This window comes from Cibotium barometz, chromosome 23 (assembly GCF_041138505.1).
Source record: "Cibotium barometz isolate CiBa-2024 chromosome 23, ASM4113850v1, whole genome shotgun sequence".
NCBI classification, from domain to species: domain Eukaryota; kingdom Viridiplantae; phylum Streptophyta; class Polypodiopsida; order Cyatheales; family Cibotiaceae; genus Cibotium; species Cibotium barometz.
Window position 1 is genome coordinate 8,275,971 of NC_141068.1, and position 21,391 is coordinate 8,297,361.

Below are 21,391 nucleotides of genomic sequence, written 5' to 3' on the forward strand. Positions count from 1 at the left end.
TATGTAATTCATTCTTATTTAAAACTGGGATGATTACGCCTACGACATGTGTAATGCCAACAATGAGCTACAAAGCCTAGGTATACATAGAGCTAGAGAACCAGTTTTGGACCCCTAATTGTTAATGGTCGATCAACCATTGTAAAAAAGAAACTCATGTATATATGTGACTTAATGAAATATGAAAAGAACACAATCCCATTATCACATTTGAATCTTCTTCTTTTTCTTTCTTGCTCTCTTGTGGTGACAATGGTGAGCTTGTGTGTTAATGCATGCTTGCTTGCTTGATTGTAAGTGTATGCTTGTAGGTGATGCTCTCTATCTTCTTTCCATCCTCTTATCTTTCCTACCTGTCTTTTTCTACCTCCTTGCACACATGAAAACATTAAGATAGGAGTTGAGCTTTCGATAGCTCCTTCTCTCATTACTCTCTACCTAGCTTATGAAAAGCTCCACTTGGGTGCCACAATTGATGGTGGAGTGAGCACCTAGCAACTTCACATCGAGGAGTTAACCCTCTTAGAGTTAGCTAAGTGCATGTTCCCAAACCGACCCTTGCATCTCCTCTCTTCTCTTCTCTCCCTCTTCTCTCATGCAAGGAGAGTGTTCATATGGGTGAACAATGCTCCAAGGCCGATGTGAATGCTTACAAGGTGACTCAAAAATCATGCAACATAGGCATATGGCCTTCCTTTCAACGTGAAGCTTGATTACTTTCACATGAGATAACATTCTTATTGGGTATTACAAGTCTCCCAATGTGGCTTTCCCCCCTCCCAAGAATCTATTCCTCCTCCGAAAGAAACCAACCATTGACCAATAGTTTCCAAGCCCCCTATCTAAGGATTGCAACTCCCCCTTCTCCTAGTATTCAACTTCTACAAGCTAAACACCGACATTAGAGGTATCCCATGGCAACCCAAAGCATCTCCATTACCCTTTCCTTACCTACTATGCTTGATTGGGAGGGAGAATTTAGCTTCATGAGACTGAGAGTGCTGCCCAACATTAGAAATCACATGGCTTTTCATCCTTCATCTCTTAGATTTTTGAAAGAGGCTTTAAAATAGTTTCACCCGATAAAGATCTATCTTTTTCTTTGGCTGCTAAACATAGGAGTTAGCAATAGCAAGTTTTCTCACCTCTTACAAAAGATACCACCACCTCCAACAGCCCCACCTACACCACCTTTGGAATTGAACATGTTCATAATAGACCAGGCGACAGCAGTTTGCTACAGGGCACCATTGATTGGAACATGGAGGCACAGATGGGGCTCCGCCCGCGAAGGTCACACCCTGAAACTCACTTCATCTCAACATCACCATCATCTTTACTAGAACCACATTGACCTGCACGGATTAGAGGTAGGAGCTCATCATCTACCATACGTGTTGTAACCGAGCCGTAGAAGGTACAGTTACCACCTTGGTGGAGATCATTCACTTCATTTGGATAGACGTCATTCACCATCTCAAAGGTAGTTAGGATGCTTGCATAGACATGAAACCTTCCTTCGTATGGAGGCTAGATCCCTTTCTTACATGAGAGGTTTATATCATACTCATGCCACCTGATTAAGAGGGGTGGGTCCCTTTAAAATAAGGCAAGCTTCACTAAGATATACCCATAGAAATTAATCACCTTACACTACTAACGAATTGGTACACAATTCATGATGATTATGTATGTTACAACAATTTTGTTGATCTATTCCTACACAAGCCTCTAAAGCACTCAGGAAAAATCCCCCAAATCTGTGTCACTCACAAGACGCTGACTTCATCGAGCTTTTTTTTTTCCCAAAGGACTGCACCTAGCTTTTGGCACTGCATAAAAACGAACTTGTGCAACATTTAATAGGCCTACGCGAAAGGCACTGTTGATAGCAAGTCAAGCAGACTAACAACAAAGCTTTTAATGCCAACATTAAAGCATCCTTGTACAAAAGTGACGAGACCTTTGACCATTTGCAGAGCACAACAAAAAAGCTACACTGACACCTAAATGTAAAATATAATTACTCCCAACAAAAAAAGAGAACATTATTTCACCACCTTGTCTGAGGTTTGATATAGCTAGAAACTTTTAGTTCATGTCAAAGGTTTATGTTTTGCTATGGGCAAAATTGAATTTCTAAGACCCCAGATACAAGGGCCACACAGTAGCAGCTGTGTTAAATTGCATTGACCCTTCTGCCTCTGTTGTTCAACAAGCTTGGACTGCACACAGCATAATGCTAGTTTGCCAAGTGAGGAAGCAAGCTTCACATGACAAAAGGACTTGAGATTACCTTTACTAGCCTACCTTCCTCATAAGTAGGTAGAGCCTTTGATCCAACATTAACTTTCCTAGGTTGCTGGGATCTCCTTTCAGCAACATCAAAAGGCCTCCAAAAGATACAAAAACCTCTCTGCACAAGCGGCATAGGGTATCAAGTCATATAGTTATTAAAGAAGTGTAGATATCCGTTCAATGGTACATGTAGGAACCCAAACCCATCACTGCACGCCCACACGCACACACGCACACACCAGCCCACTACACAAGCGACTTATAATATCTGGTGAGATCACACGGGCACCAGCCACCACAGAAGTGGCTGGCTCATACTAGCTGCTTGTAGATGATCCACACATGCACATGCACACATGCCACACATGCACATGCACACAGGCCTGCACCAACCCAACACACGAGTGGCTCATATTAGCTGGTAACACCCTTTCACAGTAGTAGACACCTGATGCCACACATGCACACACGCCACCACACAAGTGCGCTCATATCTCATGAAATCCAGATTATATGCACAAATACACCCACGCACATGCAGGGTGCACACACGTGCACACGTCTGCACCAGCTTGTCACACAGGTGGCTTGTAATAGCTGGTGGAATCCCTTCGTGCTTACACACAATAAGACATATCGATGGATGTGCTTAACAAGCCTAACAGGTAAAATGCATGAAGGCATGGTTGCTTCCACAGCACCACCACCTCACAATGCAACCCCTTAGAGATCTTAAGATTGAGAATACATTTTTACGGCGCCATCCAACTCTCGGTCCGAAAACTTGTAAAGCTTCCCATACATGACATATTCGTACTTGTCCGCAAGAGATTTTCTTCCACTCTGCCAAAAAAAAGGAAGCATGACATGTATAATCTGAGGTAGTGTCTCAGTGCCTCACGTACATGAACTCGAATAAAGAGACCACCGCTGGTTACACAACATTCCCCACCCATGCAAAGCCACAGTGAGTTAAGAAAGGCAAGATTACCCATCCATTCCTGACGAGCAGCATGGATGAGGCCCCATGACGAGAAGGGCCCCATGACGAGCAAGGATGGTTGTGTAGTTACCCTTAAAAAAAACTCTAGGCCTGGGTGAAATTGACTCGCCAATTGGACAACCTTCTTTTTTAATTCTTAGAAGCAAAACTCACCTGATCAAAGGTAGCATCATCAGGAGTGCCATCCAGGCTAAGAGTGCTTGATAGGGCCATAGTAAACTTGTCATCAACTTGCAAAGGGTAGATATCTGTATTCACATCTAGTAACATATGCATGTCAAACTGTTCACTTCGTGCCTCAATCCTTGAAACTGCCACATCGTACAGCACTGTCAGTTCCTCTATGCTATATAGCCAATGGACAAAGAGCGTTACTTGAATCACAAAGTATACATGCATACATACATAGAAGAATGCATCCATAAGTACATACGTACACACATGCATGCATGCATCCAATACACACACATGTTTGCATTCAACTACATATGTCTTTAAGTATATATGTATGCATGCATGTTAACACTCAGAAAAATACTACCTTTGTCAAACTTTTTCCCATCTGGATCCATTCTTACAATGGTAAAGATGTCTTCAAAGAGCAACTCCACCATGATTGTTTCCAGTAAGCAATCAAGCTAGCAGTTTAACACCCTGCATTGAAAAAAACCAACAATCAATCGCAGTTAATGCTGAGTGTGGCAGTTAGTAGATTAACAAAAACGTTTGACTAGTACACATAAATTGCACCAGTTGGCCCTTGTCTTATCAGCATGCAGCATGTACTATCTTCTAAGGCTGAATACGGCCTATGAGACCCAATTAGGCAAGTACCCTAGTGTCTGACTATGTGGGTGTCAAGTCCTGTGAGCTATCTACCTCGTCTCTTTGGCTGATCTCATCTGGACACAAGCTGAGTGAGGCGGCTCAAGTGGTCTCAGCCAAGTCCTAGTTGAGCCCTCTGGCTGGAGAGGCACCTTTGGCTGGAGCTGAGCCAAGTGACAGCAGCAACAGCTGAGAGTAGAAATTGATCAAGCTGGAGTTGGGGAAGCCGGTGGAGCAGTAACTGGACGAGCTAGAAGCCTCTGGAGCAGGACAAAGCCACTGGAGCAGCAACAGTGCTTGAAATAGCTCATAGAGCTGAGAGCAGAACACAGATCACAGCCGGTGTCCTTGTAGTCGGGTATATTATGCAAACTATGAAAGAAAGTGCAACCATCTTAACTGTCAAGGCAATAAATCCTCCAAAGATTTGAGTCACAAGAATCAAGATACATGAAATCAATAGTCAGTCCAAATCCAAAAATCAATACCAACCATATAGTGTCTCCATTTGAGCAAAGCATGCACAACTGCTAAGTGACTACGGGTCATATGTAGAATACCACACATCAGGTTTCAGCTCCAGGAGTTTCTTGCTTTCACCTGCCATTGGATGGCCATGCTACTACAGCACCATACCATTCCGACCTCCATTTGCATCACAAATAACTGAAAAAGGTCCCCAAGGTCTGGAAGACACAGCCACATGAAGTTTGAACACTAGTATCTCAAAATATGCTGGCTCCACTCACGTCCAACATTTGGTTGCATCTATGGAAGGGTTTGTCACTGTAGGGATATGCTCACTTATGGTAGTGCTATGTGTGAACAGGGCTTAACCAAGGGCACTTTTTCCCATGTGGTTTTCCCCTTGGATATCAAGTGTGAAAGGACACTCTACCTATAATATTTTGTACTTCTATATTATATGGATGTGGCACACATGCAAGAGTTAACTTGCATTTTGTGGATACCACACATTTGGCTCTCTCTCTCTCTCTCTCTCATTTCTGTGTGTGAGCTTCTCTATCCTGCACCTAACCCAAATGTGCAGGTTTGTTGTGAGTCCAACACCAACAATTGGTATCAGAGCTTCTGTCCAGGGCCTGCAGCTCACTGTGGAGTACCGCCGGCGAAATTCCGTCGAGAACTGACGTTCCGGCCATTTCCTGGTTTTCGCCGCCCAGCCCGCCGCCTTCCACAGTGCTCAGCTCTCCGCCTCCGCCCAGCCCCGCCGGCACTCTTACTGCGCAGGGAGCCGCCCCCGCCCCCACCCAGCCGGCTGCGATAGTGGGCAGCCCTCCGCCGCCGCCGGGTCCTTGGCGCAGCTACGCCCGCTTGGCCGTCTCCGCCTGCCCCCGTCGGCTCTGTGCGCCGCCGCCTCCACGCCCGTCGACTCTGGCAGTGCACGTCAACCTGTACGCCTACGCCACTCTTCATCGCTACTGTGTGCTCCCCGACTGACACCTTCTTTACACGTTTGTGCCATCCGTACTGCAGGTACTCTTTTGACAGAATTCTGTTCACATAAAAATATGCAAATTTTGTAGACACTACAGTGCAGGTCAGATTCAAAGAAAGGTTGCATGTGGTAAAGGGTTCAGGCAATTTGGGGGATTTCTCAATTTGAGGCCAAATTGAAAAATTGGGCATGTTGCTTTGCTTGCAATTTGGAGGTTTTCAAAATTGAGGTCAAAATCAGCAAATTGAGCCTCTTTCAGTTGCAAAAATTTGGGGCTTTTGTGAAAATTGGCAAATTAAATGCACATTGAAGCAATTGGAGTGCATAAAAATTGGGGCTTTTCAGATTGGAGCATGTCATTGGGTATTACAGCTGTGATTTGTCGCGTATGTATACACATTGTGTGTAATTGGACAATTTGGTGCAAGTTTACACTTGCTTCGATTTGCAGGCATACATTTGCACAGGACATTTGGTTGCCTGGCAGTGCACATTGGTGTTTGGTTTGCTTGCAGGTATATTTTGTTGACATGGCACAAAATGCTACAGATGTATTTGGTGTGCTCACCCAGGAGGACAAGTTGGATGGATCTAACTACTCCCTCTTTGGAGTTTCATGATCCGTAATTTGCTGGTAGCCAAAGGGCTTTGGGGCATCGTGTGTGGTGATGACACACGCCCACTTACCATACAGCCAGCCACGCCTCAAAGGGGAGGTGCTCAAAGAGCTCCTGATGTAGAACCTGCTCCCACACAAGAGTAGAAGAGATGGGACTCTAGAGATGCACAGGCCATGTCATTGATAGCCCTTTCAGTGAAAAGGACTATTATTCCACACATTCGTTCTTGCAAGACATTGAAGCTTGCATGGGACACATTGGAAGCAATGTATCAAGTACGCAACGAGGCAAGAGTTGCCTACTTGAAGAGGCAACTGGATCTTCTTTCTATGGATGAGGATGACTCCATGGCAGATCATCTCACCAAAGTGAAAGATTTGCAGGAACAATTGCTCAACATTAATGAGGTTATCCCAGACAGACAGATGGTCACCAACACTCTTCATTCTTTACCACCTTCCTACTTGGGCTTTCACACTTCTCTCAACCTCTCAATGAGAGGAGGTGGTGATCCCGTCACTTTTGAAGAGCTAGTGGGTTTACTCTTGTAGGAAGAGAAAACAAGAGCAAACTTATCGAGCAACCGTGGTGAAGACAAGGCATTTACAGCCAAGGATAAGGGTAAAGCAAAGAGCTTTAAGCATGGGGGACAACAATCTAGCAAGGCTGGTCATGGACAGCCCTCTTCTGGTGGTGAAAATTCTGACAAAGGGGATGCAAACAAGCCCAAAAAGAAGGGCAAATGTCACTACTGCCATAAGCCTGGACACTACATCAGTGAATGTAGGAAGCGGATAGCAAAAGAGAAAAGGAAAGACGCAGGCAATGCAGTAGCAGACTCTTCTGATAACAAAGCACAGCAATCAGCTAATGTAATCCAGGAAGAGTACACTTTTTTGGTCACATGCACTAGTGGCACACCAAGTGCTTCAGACAATGATATGTCTTGCATTGCATCTGACAGACAGAATGCATCATGGTATTTTGATAGTGGTGCTTCGAGCCACATCACTTCATGCAAAGATGTATTTCAGCACTTGGTTTATGCTTCAAATGGCCGCACTGTATCATATGCAGATCATACTACATATCTAGTAAAGGGAATTGGCAATGTCATACTTATTGCAGCCAATGGTGCCAATATTTGTATGAAAAATGTATTGTATGTTCCAGGGATAAAGAAAAATCTGCTCTCCGTCTCTCAGCCATAAACGACCAAGGTTTAAAGGTTAAATTTGAAGATGGGAAGTGTTTGGTAAAAGACCCATCAAAGGGTTATGAAATAGTCACTTCTAGAACACGATACAAAGGCTTGTATAAGCTGGACAGCTATGACAAGTGTAATTATGATGCAAATACAGTGGCTGCCCACACTCCTGCTATGCATGATGCAGAGCTATGGCATGCTCGTTTTGGGCATGTAAATTTTCGGAGTTTGATGCTTATGCAGAAGCATCATATGGTTGATAATATGCCGCCTCTTGAGTCTCCAACAAGACATGTATGTGAGGGGAGTATTTTGGGAAAGATGCAACGAAAACCATTCCCCAAAGATGGAGCTGTTAGAGCTGAAAGTAAATTACAGCTCATACATAGTGATGTATGTGGTCCAATGCGGACACAATCCATAGGGGGGTATCTTTACTTCGTCACATTCATTGAAAACTACTCCAGGTTTGCTTGGGCTTACCCCTTGAAAGCGAAAGCAGATGTGTTTACATGCTTTCGACACTTTGTAGCAATGGCTGAAAATATGTGTGGATGTAAAGTCCAAACACTCCGCTCAGATAGAGGTGGAGAATACATGTCAAATGCATTCAAGGATTATATGCTTTAAAAGGGCATCAAACACCAATGTACTGTGCCTTCTACACCGCAGCAAAATGGTGTAGCTGAAAGGAAAAATAGATCTCTCATGGAGATGGCAAGATGCATGGTGAAAAGCACAAAAGTTGCCTCACAAATTTTGGATGGAAGCTATAATGTGTGCAACTCATGTGTTGAGGTGTCCAACAAAAGCTTTGAAAACCATAACACCATTTGAGGCTTGGTATAGCCGAAAGCCAACAGTGGATTATATGCGTACATTTGGGTGTTTGGCATATGCACATGTGCCAGAACAACTCCGAACAAAGCTAGATGACAAAGCAATAAAATGCATTTTTGTGGGCTACAGCAATGAGAGCAAAGGATACCATATTTATAATCCAACTACACAAAGGATTTTTGTCAGTAGAGATGTGGTATTTGCTGAAAATTCAGAACAGCCCATGTACAGCTTGTATAAAAGTAATGATACAGGCATACAGGACATGTTTGATGGACTTTTACCCATTGCAATTAGGGGGGATTCAGATCAGCCAGCCCCCACACAAGAAAATCCTCATGTAGAACATGTGGAACAGCCAGCCATTCAGTCCCCTTCTATGGAAGAAGTGGAAGATCTTGTCAGGGGAAGAGCAAACAGCCATAGACATAGCCAAGTCAGTGCCAAGATGGTTGCTGAAAACTTTGCAAGGAAGCAAACTTGCAGCTCCACTCACAAGTAGAACAAGGGCTAGTTCCAGCCATGCTTTGAATATACATCGTGGGGAGTTTGCATTAGCAATGGGTGGTCTCTTTGATTCAGAAGAGCCTTCGTCTTATGAAGAAGCACATGAGAATGAGCATTGGGTGCAAGCTATGCAAGCTGAAATCTCTTCTATCATGAAGAACAATACTTGGGATCTTGTGGAATTGCCTAAAGGCAAGCATGTCACTGGAACAAAGTGGGTGTACAAAGTCAAAAGAAAGTCTGATGGTACTATTGACAGGTACAAAGCAAGACTTGTGGCTAAAGGCTACTCCCAGAAAAAGGGAATAGATTATGAAGAGACTTTTGCTCCTACTTCGAGAATGACCACAATAAGATCAGTGATTGCATTGGCTGCACATAAAGGATGGAAAGTGCATCAATTGGACATCAAAACTGCATTCTTAAATGGGGATTTACAGGAGGAAGTACATGTAAATCAGCCCATTGGTTTTGTAGTTCCTGGTGAGGAACATAAAGTATGCAGGTTACACAAAGCATTGTATGGGTTAAAGCAAGCTCCAAGAGCTTGGTATGATAGGATACATGCTCATCTAACCAGCCAAGGTTATGTGAATAGTCCAGCTGAAAGCACATTGTATGTGAAGAAAACCGATGCCGATATTCTCATAGTCATCTTGTATGTAGATGACATGCTCATTACAGGTACTAGCAAAGCACAAATTTCAGATTTCAAAGCTGATTTGAAAGCTGAATTTGATATGTCAGATTTGGGGCCTTTACACTACTATCTCGGCATAATTTTTATGCATACAAATGATGGCATTGTTATGCAGCAAACTAAGTACATAAAAAGTTTGCTAAAAAGGTTTCACATGGATGAATGTAAGCCCATTTCTACTCCCGTAGAACCAGGTGTACGGCTTACTATGCATGATATTGGAGAGCCTTTTGAGGCCGGCATTTACAGCCAAGCAGTGGGATGTCTCATTTACTTATGTAACACGAGGCCAGACATATCTTTTGGGGTGTCTTTGTTGAGCAAATTCATGCATAGCCCAGGCACAAAGCATTGGCAAGCAGTCAAACGTATTTTTCGTTATCTTAAGGGTACCCTGGATCTTGGTTTGTTCTTTCCCACGGGGGGCAACTTGCAGCTTTATGCATACAGTGATTCAGATTGGGCTGGTGGTTATGATACCAGGCAATCCACCAGTGGGTTTTTTCTTGGCAGTTCAAGCATATCTTGGTTGAGTAAAAAGCAACCCACTGTTGCCACATCTACTTGTGAGGCTGCGTACAGGGCAATCTTCACAGCTACAATAGATTGTGTATGGTTGAGGAGACTATTGGCTGATCTTCGTGAGTGTCAACAAACACCCACCACCATTCTCACTGATAGCCAGAGTGCTATGGCCTTGGCACAAAATCCAGTATTTCATGCACGTACCAAGCACATTGAGATTCATTATCACTATGTCAAAGAGAGGCTACATGCAGGGGAGATCAGTTTATCTTACTGCCCTACACAGGATAATGTTGCAGATCTATTCCCAAAGGCTTTACCTCGAGAAAAGTTTGAAGCTTTCCGCAAAGCTTTGGGCTTACTCTCATAAAGAGAGCGATCTGCTACCTTGTACAGGTTCACACTTCCACTACAGGGGGGATTTGTAGGCATATGCTCACTTATGGTAGTGCTATGTGTGAACAGGGCTTAACCAAGGGCAATTTTTCCCATGTGGTTTTTCCCCTTGGATATCAAGTGTGAAAGGACACTCTACCTATAATATTTTGTACTTCTATATTATATGGATGTGGCACACAGAGTTGACTTGCATTTTGTGGATACCACACTTTTGGCTCTCTCTCTCTCTCTCTCATTTCTGTGTGTGAGCTTCTCTATCCTGCACCTAACCCTAATGTGCAGGTTTGTGTGTGTGAGTGTGTGAGTCCAACACCAACAGTCACCTGTAACTATGCTCCACAAACCTGTAGTAAAGCATTGCCTATCCCAAAAAGTTACACACATCCACAGAAATCAGCCAAAGCAAAATGGCCTCCACCTTGGCTAAATCCATTGCCACATAAAACGATGTAACCAAGAAATGTGACCTCAGAAAATAGAAATCGGACTACAGATGATGGAGAAATTTGTTCTCCCTTATCAACTTCATGACAAGATCACATGCTCATCATGCTCAGCAAAAGACTTTAACTGTAGAAAGACCAAGATGTCATCCAAGAACACAATGTTGAAGATACTAGATACTCCCAAAATATCTGGGACGTCATTTTGTTAAACTGCACCATCAACAATTCAAACAACCCAAAAGACAGATGTCTTCTGAGTTCACTGGGATACCTCACAGTACCGTAACTTCAATTCCAATTTTATCAACCACCACCACATCTACTAGCTAGTCCAATGGATCATCAATTCACGGTTGAGGAACTTGTTCTCGACAGTCACCTTGTTGAGGGCTACGTAGTCCACACAAAGATGCATACTCCCATCCTCTTCCACCCACATATCAGATGCCCCAAATCAAGAGAAGCTCACCCATATAACTCCTTTAGCCAACGGCTCCATGAGCTCACATTAAAATACAAGGCATGGATCTTGGAACCACTTAACTACTAACGTGATTAACAGCACTAGTGCTGGAATGGGCCCACACCCACCCCCCTCTCCTTTTGAGAAAAAATTATTTCCAAAGGAGTACTTTTGGCACAAGCTTTAAAGGCCAAATTCTGAAACACAACTTCACATGAAAACAAATACCAACAATGATGCCGATGACGAGCATGTTGGGTGGAGTAGACAACGGAAGCAAAGGAGACAGAAGCAAGAAGCAAAACGTGCTGCTAAAGTAGAGTTAACTGTAGAATCATAGAAAGTACAAAGACTACACCCAATATGATGAAACCCTAGGATGGGTGTCCCAACACAACTAGGTGTCATAACAGGTACATGTACTAACTGTACCATGTAACCTAAAGTCTAATAAGTCTAATAACTAGACCTACAAGGCACATACCAAGGAATGTGCGGTACCTATGGATAGCCCATAGAGTAGCCTACAGAACACCTCTCAAAAGGCAAGGATTACCCAAATCCCCAACAGCCAAATCAAAAGGTCTTTCCCCACTAGGACTCAGAAGCATAGAAACATGGGAACGGGGAACGGGGAACGGGGACGGGGACAGGGAACGGGGCAAAAGGCCGTCCCGGGGACGGTGGAAAAAACGGCAATCTGAAAACGATTGTTTTTTTGCAAATTTTTTTAACACACTTGATTTACACTTAGAAACCAAGACATTAAGCACAAAATTGCACCAAAAAGAGGAGAAATGCATAGTCGTATTAGCAAAAAACTATAATGGGGCGCCGATGGCGTGATAAACAAAAGTGAGTGTACAATCTAAACAAAAATGCCAAATGGCATAATGAAAGGCCCAAGGTGGGTGTATACTCAAGGCAAAATGACTAAGTGCCAAGATACAAGATTGCTAGCAAAAAAGTGGGGCAAGAGTCGAGACTCGAGACTCTAGACTCAAGAGACTAGACAAGAGGCTGAAAAGGGTGAAGATCAATCGTGACCTCCTCAGTAAAGTCCTCCATAGGCTGGTCCTCGAGTGGGAGGGGAGGGGGAGGTGGGGGGGACAATGCCTCGGACACAACCTCAAGCTCCTCTAAAATCTCGGCCCTCTGCTGATCAGAGAGATGTGGGTCCTGCTATGCCTGCTCCCATTCGGTGAAAGGATCTGCCTTCTTTGTCAAGCCCTTGCAAAGCATTCGCAAGTTGGCACTGACAAATACCAAATCATTTGCACGCTGTACACCAAGGCGGTTCCTCTTCTTAGAGGCAATGTGGCTATAAACTGACCAGAGTTGCTCTAGGCAACTGCTACTGCAAGCCTGTGAGAGTACGCGCACAGCAAATTCCTGCAACTTTGGAGTTTCCGCCTACCTTGAAGCGGTCCACGTGTGCATCTGCCAAACCAAAAGCCCCCCGCTTCTCTCTATAAATCTGCAATTGGTCCTTGATTGTGCGGCGATCCTCCTCACTAATGTAAAGGCGATCCAAGGTTTGTCGAAGGCCTTTGCTCACCTCTTTGTCCTTGTGTTGCCCTTTGCCTTGAAACTTAGGATCAACAATGTAGGCAGCAGCATGGAGGGGAGAGTGGTAGGCTTGCCACCTTTTCAAACATAGGGATTTGACCTGTTTATAGTGAGGCTTGACTTTGAACATTGCTTTTAGCTTCTCTGTCATGCGATCCATTGCCTCGTACACTTTGCCAATGCATGGTTGAGTGGAATCCACTACCCTAAGGAGATCAATAATCGGTTGCACCATCTCCACAAGCGCCTTGGCCTCCTCCCACCATGCCACATCGTCCGCCCTTTCCCTGCAAAATTTGCCGACCGTCGTGGAAGCCTCTGAAGTGCGTGCAAACTCATCACTGAGGAAGAGTCCCCTCAATGCCCCGCTACATGTACACAAGCGGCCTAGCATGAGAAAGTTGAATGCAAATCTCGTCTCGGAATACTTAAGAAGAGAGAGGCTTGACTTCTTGGAAAACTCGTGCTGCACCCTTTGATGGTTGAGGACAAAGGTCACTATTTTGTTGGCACCCTCAATGACAGGTGCAACCCAATCCAAGGCCCCTATGTCTTTGATAAGGTTGTTGAGGCAATGGGCCATGCAAAAGCACACGGTGATGCGAGGATAAGTTGCTCGGAGAATTATCCCCGCCGCCCTATTTGCCGGTTCTCCATCCGCACTTATGGCAATGACATTCTCCGCCCCCACCGTCTCTAGTGTTGTTGCCCACTCCGTAGCAAGTATCTCGGCACTCTTCCCTGTCCCGGAAGCATCATGGGAGTCGACAAAGTATGTCTCCCCTCGTGAGTAGGCAACAACTCCATGGATGGAGCGCTTTCTAGTGTCACTCCACCCATCAACGACGAGGGTAACACCATTTTCAGCCCATTGCTCTTTCATGTGGTTGGCCGCCACCTCCACGCTTGCCTTCTCCTTCTCAAGGAGAGAGGTGCGGATGGTCTCCGAAGAGGGGGGAACATAAGAGGGTCCATACTCCGCTATCAATTTGCACATGGCCCGAAAGTATGGAGATCTATCCAAAACACCATATGCAAAACACAAACAAAATTCAGATTTTTACCATCGTTTACTCTTTTAAGTTTTAGTCTTTAGAGCATGATATTTGAATAGTACATGAGCATAGTGCCAAGGACTTACCGTGCCGCCCGAAATGCTATGTGGTCATGAAAGAAGAATCGTGCCACCGCCATGTCCACCTCCTCTTTCAATTGAGAGTTCCAATTCTCATCAAGAGTACTTTGGCGTCCCCGGGAAGCAGATGCCTCTCTTGATGAACGAGGTACATGCGGCGTTGATGTCCTCACAAAGGATGTGGGGTCGACGGCCACTTGAGGATTGCGTTTTGCCAACTCGGCCGCCTCATAAACCACAAGCTTTTCAAGGAGCTCCTTCTTCTTCTCGGCCGAAACCTCCTTGCAAAATTGCACTTCGTTGCCGGGCTCATGCAAGAAGTGAGCACGCACTTTGTGGGCACCGCCGGTTCGCTTGTAGCCGCAAAGCTTACATACCCAAGGTCTTGAACCACCCCCTTGACCGTATTGCGAGCACTCTACCTCATCCCACCAACTCCATCGATGTACGGCGGGCCCCCTTCTTCGTGATGGAGCAGGTGTTGAAGTGGTGGACGCGGCGGCGGACCCGGGTTGAGGAGAGGAAGGGGTTTGAGAAGAGGATGCCATAGTGATAGAGTAGAGCTTGAGATGGATGGTAGAGCTTGAGAAAGAGTCAAGACGGAGAATCGGGATGGAGATGTTGGAGAAGGAGAGCTTGGACAATGGAGAGGGTGAGCTTGGAGAGGGAGAGCTTGGATGTTGGAGACGAAGAGCTTGAAGAGGGTGAGCTTGGAGAGAGAGAGCTTGGATGTTGGAGAAGGAGAGCTTGGAGAGGTGAGCTTGGAGAGGTTGGAGAGGGTGAGCTTGGAGAAGGAGAGCTTGGAGAGGGGGAGCTGAGCCTTGGGTCTTGGAGAGGGAGAGCTTGGAGAGGAGAGGGCTTGAGGAGAGCATGGAGGTAGAGGTCTCTTATATAGAAGAAGAGGGGAGCCATGTGGGAGAGAGAGACTCAAGGAAGATTCAAGAAGCCTTGGAGCCTTGGAGGAGTTGCGCATCACCAAACGGCCAGGACAGATAGCCGTTGGCGCCCCGCCAACGGTCAAAAACTGCCACCAACGGTCAGTTTGACCGTCCCCGTACGGACAGGGAACGCCGTTCCCGGAACGTTCCCGGCATCCCCGTCCCGCCGTCAGGAAGCCGTCCCCGTCCCTCCATCCCGCGGACGTCCCGCCCCCGTCCCACGCGTTCCCCGTCCCTAGGGTCCGTCCCCCCCGTCCCACGTCACTATGCTCAGAAGGCAACAAAACCTAGGCCAGAAACACCCTAGATTTCCCCAGTTTCAAAATTCCTTTTAGGCTAGGCAAGCAAGATGATCCCACCGATTACCACTCCATAATGACCCACTTCCTAGGAGCCTTTCACCTTTGTTGGATGTTGTACACTACGGGGAGAAAACCAGGCTGGTCAATAACAATGACGCCTACTCAAGGGAGGTCTTCATGTATGCTGATCAAGTGGCAACTCCAATGATGCAAACCTACTATAAAGCTGGTATGTTAAGCTGTTAGCTTGATTAAACATGATTATAATATCTTAATGCTTAAATACTTGAGTAAACATGAGGCAAAGAGCGGAAAGTTATGTTGTTTGCATTGAGACACAATGCCTTATTAAATAGGACCTAAAGAGATACAAATAAAGAGGCACATCCTTGATGAAAGGGTGTGACTCTTGAATGAATAAATATGTCCTTTGGACGTAGAGAAGTATCCATTGATCAATAGATGTGTCCATTTGAATAGACGTGTCCATTCGTGATGACCCATGTGACAGGGTGTGACCCTTCACTGGTGTCCCTTCAATGATTAAGAGTAATTAAGGGTAATTAAGGGAGATTAATTCACAATCGTGACATTCCCTCCCACTTAAAATAAGACCCCGGCTAAATAAGAGACTTCTAATGTTGCTGAAGATCTTCGTCATTAGGCCATTTATGCTTGTGGTGAAGCTTGCACTAAGAATTATCGATGAAGTTTCCTTTATTGTCTTGTTGTCGTGCTTTAAATGCTAAATCCCAAGTTGTAGCATCATTCTTTAATGTCTTCATCTTTGTCTGCTTCCAAATGTTGGGCTTGAAGTTGACTTGGCTATGTTGTGATGTAGAAGAATCTAAAGGTGCAACCATGAATTCTCTCGATGATACTTAAATAGTATCTGTTGAAGTGTTCCGCTTCATAGTAGTGAAGTACTCATCCAAGTTGTTAAAAGAATGCTTGAAATTCTCTCCAATGTTGAAAACTTTATCCTCTTGCTTGATATCGATTATGCACAACAGAAGAAACACAAGAGAGAGAGTGAGAGAGAGAGATGGAGAGAAAACACAGGTATAGACATGCTCTCAATATCACCAACCAAGAATACAAGTCCCGAGCAAGAGGGAAGAAGGCCTCGTATGTGAGGGACTGCAGCAAACAATGCTAAGCAATGCATATGAGTGAGGGGAGGACCGGCTATATATATGCCCATGTAGAGGCAGCCAACTACACCTACACGACTAGGATAAATGTCCAAGACTCCATAAAATGGGGATAAAATATGGGAAAAGATGTGAGGGGTGACTAGTCCCTCTAGCTAACATGGTCAGTCCTAAAGGCTAAAATAGGACACCACACAGGAAGCCAGCAGCAAGGGGATGATGATGTCTAACACCCCCTCTCAATACCGGATGCTGAGTGAACTCCAAGAAGCCAAAGACACCGTCCTCGATCATAGATGAAAAACTGTAAAAACATGCACCAAGAAAGCTCCACAAACAATCTCCTCAGCAACTCAGCTACAAAAGCAACAGAACAAGCTGCCAGGTACACCGCTCCTTTGGAAGAAAACAACCATGTAGGCTGCGACGTGCTACTCCAAAAAATGGTGCCAAACCCAAGTATAAGAACACTCCCCGAAGTCGTATGTCGTGTTTCCAGCCTGGAGAAGGTATGTAAAACCTCAAAACCAACCAAGATCAGATACTGTAGATAATCAATCTTGGGAGAAGCAAGCTGCTACTCATTGGAACCCTCTGAGTCCATCTACTCAAACTCTATAATAAGAGTTGCCAAATGCTGAAAACAAGCATCCTCTGAAAAGATCGACATCGCAAGATGCAAAGACTCTGTAGAAAAGATGGGATCCATCTCCTCAAACTCCGTACCATGAGTCACCCAATGTTGTACATAAGCACACTCCACTGAGGCGGGCATCACCAGATGAAAGGACTCCACATCCCCCTCTGAAAAATGATGTCGTCGGACTGGTACAAGCCCAACCTGATTCTGATCCAAATCCAAAAAACTCTGTAAGTACCACTGTGTCCTAGGCACAGTTAACAACCACACATCCAAAGTCCCACCGGGTCCAAAAGTCCATCCTCCAAAACAACAAACCTGCACACCGCATCAAACTGGTAGGGGGAGAGGCTGTTAGAAGTCATGTAACACGCGGAAGCTCTGGGTAGTCTTCTTTCAGCCCTAAACACTCTTGGAAACCTTCTGATGCAAAAACGCAGGTAGAGAGAGAGTAGAGAGAGAGAGTAAGAAGTGCTGGAATTTCAGTATATACTATGGTACAAAAAGGTACATATCTTGCAGCCCTTGGCTGCCTCCTTGAAAAGGTGGTAAAACACCAAAACCTGTCCCCTATGGGACCTCTAGTGATCCCAACCCCTAGTGGGTTTGAATGAATAAACCATAGAGCAAGGGGGGCTATTTATAGCCCCTTGGATTACATGGGGAACTGGCCGACTGCTGGTCGGCCAGTTAATAGTTCATTAAAATCCATTTAATGCAGCCGACTGGATCTCTTCCATTTCCTTGATGCGCCTGCTGCTGCCCACTCTGCTGACATCAGCCGACAGCTACTCTGGCAACCAGCATCCTCTTTCTTGCAGCCGACAGCCCCTCTGATCCATGCTTTGCTCCAAGTCCTGCTCCATGTCCATCTTCTACTGGTTCATGGTCTTTATCTGTTTGCCTCTTCTGGATCTAGCCCTAGAAATGTCCATGGCATCTGTGATGCACATGACATCCCCCTCTGCTAAACTTGATGACGGGAGTCCAACCTGCTCTTGGATGACTGTCATCATCCCAATCCTGTCCCGAAGTCCCTCTGTCATCTTCCATCCCTAGCAAACCTTTTTCTCTGAAAATCCGATCTGTTCTCCAAACCAGTCTGTCTCTGATGAAGATCTATGCATCTGGTCTTCCTCTTGTCCACAATCCATTCCTGCCCTGACTCTGAACACCGTCTTGGTCTTCTTTCCTGGAACTGAGTCTGGCACTCTCACATCACCCTTGAAGGATCAACCTCCCTTGGGACCGTTACCTGAGAACCTATTTGGCTCACAGAACTGCCATCCCCATCTGGCACTGTGGAACACCACCAACAAACCTCCTAGGAGTTCTTCCCGCTTCTGTGCTCCTCGCCTTGGGCTTCGAATCCGTGTACTTTCCTGTACCTTGGACCTATACACCATCTGGGACTGATTCAGCGTTTAGCTTTGCTGAGCCTGATGCTCTGATACCAATGTAACACGCGGAAGCTCTGGGTAGTCTTCTTTCAGCCCTAAACACTCTTGGAAACCTTCTGATGCAAAAACGCAGGTAGAGAGAGAGTAGAGAGAGAGAGTAAGAAGTGCTGGAATTTCAGTATATACTATGGTACAAAAAGGTACATATCTTGCAGCCCTTGGCTGCCTCCTTGAAAAGGTGGTAAAACACCAAAACCTGTCCCCTCCTATGGGACCTCTAGTGATCCCAACCCCTAGTGGGTTTGAATGAATAAACCATAGAGCAAGGGGGGCTATTTATAGCCCCTTGGATTACATGGGGAACTGGCCGACTGCTGGTCGGCCAGTTAATAGTTCATTAAAATCCATTTAATGCAGCCGACTGGATCTCTTCCATTTCCTTGATGCGCCTGCTACTGCCCACTCTGCTGACATCAGCCGACAGCTACTCTGGCAACCAGCATCCTCTTTCTTGCAGCCGACAGCCCCTCTGATCCATGCTTTGCTCCAAGTCCTGCTCCATGTCCATCTTCTACTGGTTCATGGTCTTTATCTGTTTGCCTCTTCTGGATCTAGCCCTAGAAATGTCCATGGCATCTGTGATGCACATGACAAGTCATCTCCTGTCTTTATGTTGACACTAGGGTCCACATTTTTTCCCATTTTTTCTGTGGCTTGGGAGGCAGCCTTGAGGTGGAAGGATGTCCTTGTCTGTAGCCGACTGCAGCTGTTTGCATTAAGTCTACTTGCTGGAGGTGGCCGACTGTGTATGACAAGTCGTGGACCTCACAGTTGCTGGCCAACAGTGCTCAGCTGGCCGACTGGTGCTACTGGTCGTGGAGTTCTTCAGGCCCTGTCGGCTGCCCTACAGCAGGCCGAGTGCTTTAGGGGGGCCATATAAAATGGCCCCAGCCCCCTTGTCACTATTGTATCATTCCCGGGATCTTCTTGTGTATATAGAGCAGAGTTACACGCCTCTACCTCTCTCTCTCTTGTGCTGTTATTTTTTGCATTGCGTTTTGCTCGTGTTCCCAGATCTGGTCATCATCTCCCCTGCGTATTCTCACATGGTATAAAAGCCTAGGCTCTAGATAGTTCTTGGGATTTGTGTGAGCAAGAGGGGGGCTGTTGTGTTGCTGATTGGTGGACTGTTTGGGACTGTTCGGGAAGAGGAGAAGCAAGAGGACGGCGGGCTGATTAGCTGGACAGCCACTTGCAGGTGTAAGTTTTTCTTTGTTCCCACCCACCCACCCTTTTTCAGAGTACATCCCCGCAATGGCAGATCTGTTAGAGATGGCCAAGAGGCATGTGAAGATCCCGACACTTCCCACGTTCCCGGTGGACCGCTAGTTGGACGGGAACAACTACGGCATATGGAAGGTTATGATGGAATCTATTCTGGAGCCTTACGACCTCGCTGATTTCGTCATTGTTGGGGTTCCACGGCCGGAAGTAGAGGAAGGGGAGTTACCGTCGATCCGAAAGGACCGGGAGGCGCAAGCACAATTGTGGGATCATGTCAACGCCAGGGTCTGTTCGTTTATCTTTCTCAAGTGCACACCGCAGGTAATCAATCATGTAAAGCATATGACGCTAGCCAGAGATTTATGGCAGCATTTGGCTTCTCTTTACAATAGGGTATTGCCCATGAAGAGGATTTCCTTGGAAGTACAGATGCAGGTTATGAGCCCTGCAAAGTTGTCCATGATGCGGGAGCATATTAACAAGCTGTAGGCTCTTCAGCAGGAAGTTCTTCAAGCTGGGAAGGAGATATCGTCAGAGGACATGGCCATAACGTTGCTGTCACATTTGCCCTCTCAGTACTCAGCATTTTACTCGTCTTTGATTACCAGTGGCAGGCTCAGCACGATCACATGGGAGGAGCTTGTGTCCATGGTCTTGGACCAGGAGGAACGATTCACGAACCCTCCTCAGGGTGGAGGTTCAGAGGCCTTAACTGGCCAACGGTCGAAAAACCGTAACACGGGCAAAGGGAAGGCTTCGTCGGAGACGTCTTCTAAGAAGAAGTCCATTACTGACCGCGAGAAACTAAAGGCAAAGAGGACCTGTAATGATTGTGGTGAGAAAGGCCACTATTGGAGACAGTGTCCCAAGCGGAAGACCGAGAAGGGTGAAGATTCCTCAGCAGCAATCATTAAGACTCCGGCTTTTGTGCACCTGGAGGTGATGGACACCGATGCTTCATTTTCTTCAGGCAGGGAGGAGGTTGGAGGATTCTCCGCAACAAATACTCGGGAGTGGATGCTAGACAGTGGTGCTTCCAGGCACACGACTCCTTCCCGTTCAGATTTACAAGATCTCTGCAGGTATTCTGGTCATTCTTACTGGGATACATCCACTATCCCAGTTCACAGTGAGAGCAGGTTGGAGATAGTTCCTGATGGCAGAGGGGGGAAGCATTCCTCCCAGGTGTTGTATGTTCCGTCACTTGGTTTTCATCTGTTGTCAGTGCATCAAGTTTGCAAGACTGGCGTACGGGTGGAGTTTGATGAGCATTTTGTTGCTCTCCGGGACAAGGCAACATGTTGCTCTCCGGGACAAGGCAACAGGCCAGGTAGTTTGGGAAGGCGGAGTGGAGAATGGAGTTTACAAGCTTTCAGCACTCTCTCTCCCAGGTCCTCAGGTTTGTGATAAGTGGCAGTCTGGTAATGGCCACTTAAGTGTGGATACGCTGCAGGTGAAGGCTCTCCAGGACCAGATGGTGGATAGCTTGCCAGTTGATGGCGGCAGTTGGCAGGAACTTTCCAATACTGATGTTGGTGGTTCTTGTGTTCGTCAGTCTGAGGAAACTGAACAGGTAACTTATGCTCTGATGTCTCGTAGTATTCGAGACAAAGAAATTCCTGTAGATGAGGATGTTCTTTCCACGGGGACCTTTCGGAAAGCCAGGCAGGTGGCAGC

At 45.9% G+C, this 21,391-nt stretch overlaps 2 protein-coding genes across 3 annotated transcripts in view; both read right to left on the reverse strand.

Moving 5' to 3' along the window:
• Positions 1–2,000: 2,000 nt before the first annotated feature.
• The window catches only part of LOC147625585 (DNA-directed RNA polymerases II, IV and V subunit 8B-like), a 57,072-nt gene continuing 37,681 nt past the window's right edge, over positions 2,001–21,391 (reverse strand). For both annotated transcript variants that reach the window (XM_086817101.1, XM_086817102.1), the window contains exons 2-5: positions 3,843–3,955; positions 3,455–3,612; positions 3,047–3,141; positions 2,001–2,416 (exon numbers count right to left, since the gene is read on the reverse strand). In XM_086817101.1, the coding sequence (XP_086673227.1) occupies positions 2,302–2,416; positions 3,047–3,141; positions 3,455–3,612; positions 3,843–3,915 (441 nt within the window). In that variant the 5' untranslated portion in view covers positions 3,916–3,955 and the 3' untranslated portion in view covers positions 2,001–2,301. The remainder of the gene's footprint in view (positions 2,417–3,046; positions 3,142–3,454; positions 3,613–3,842; positions 3,956–21,391) is intronic.
• Positions 12,647–14,381, reverse strand: LOC147625586 (uncharacterized). Its single transcript, XM_086817006.1, has one exon. It carries the CDS (start codon positions 13,856–13,858, stop codon positions 12,647–12,649), a length of 1,212 nt encoding a protein of 403 aa, XP_086673132.1. The 5' UTR covers positions 13,859–14,381.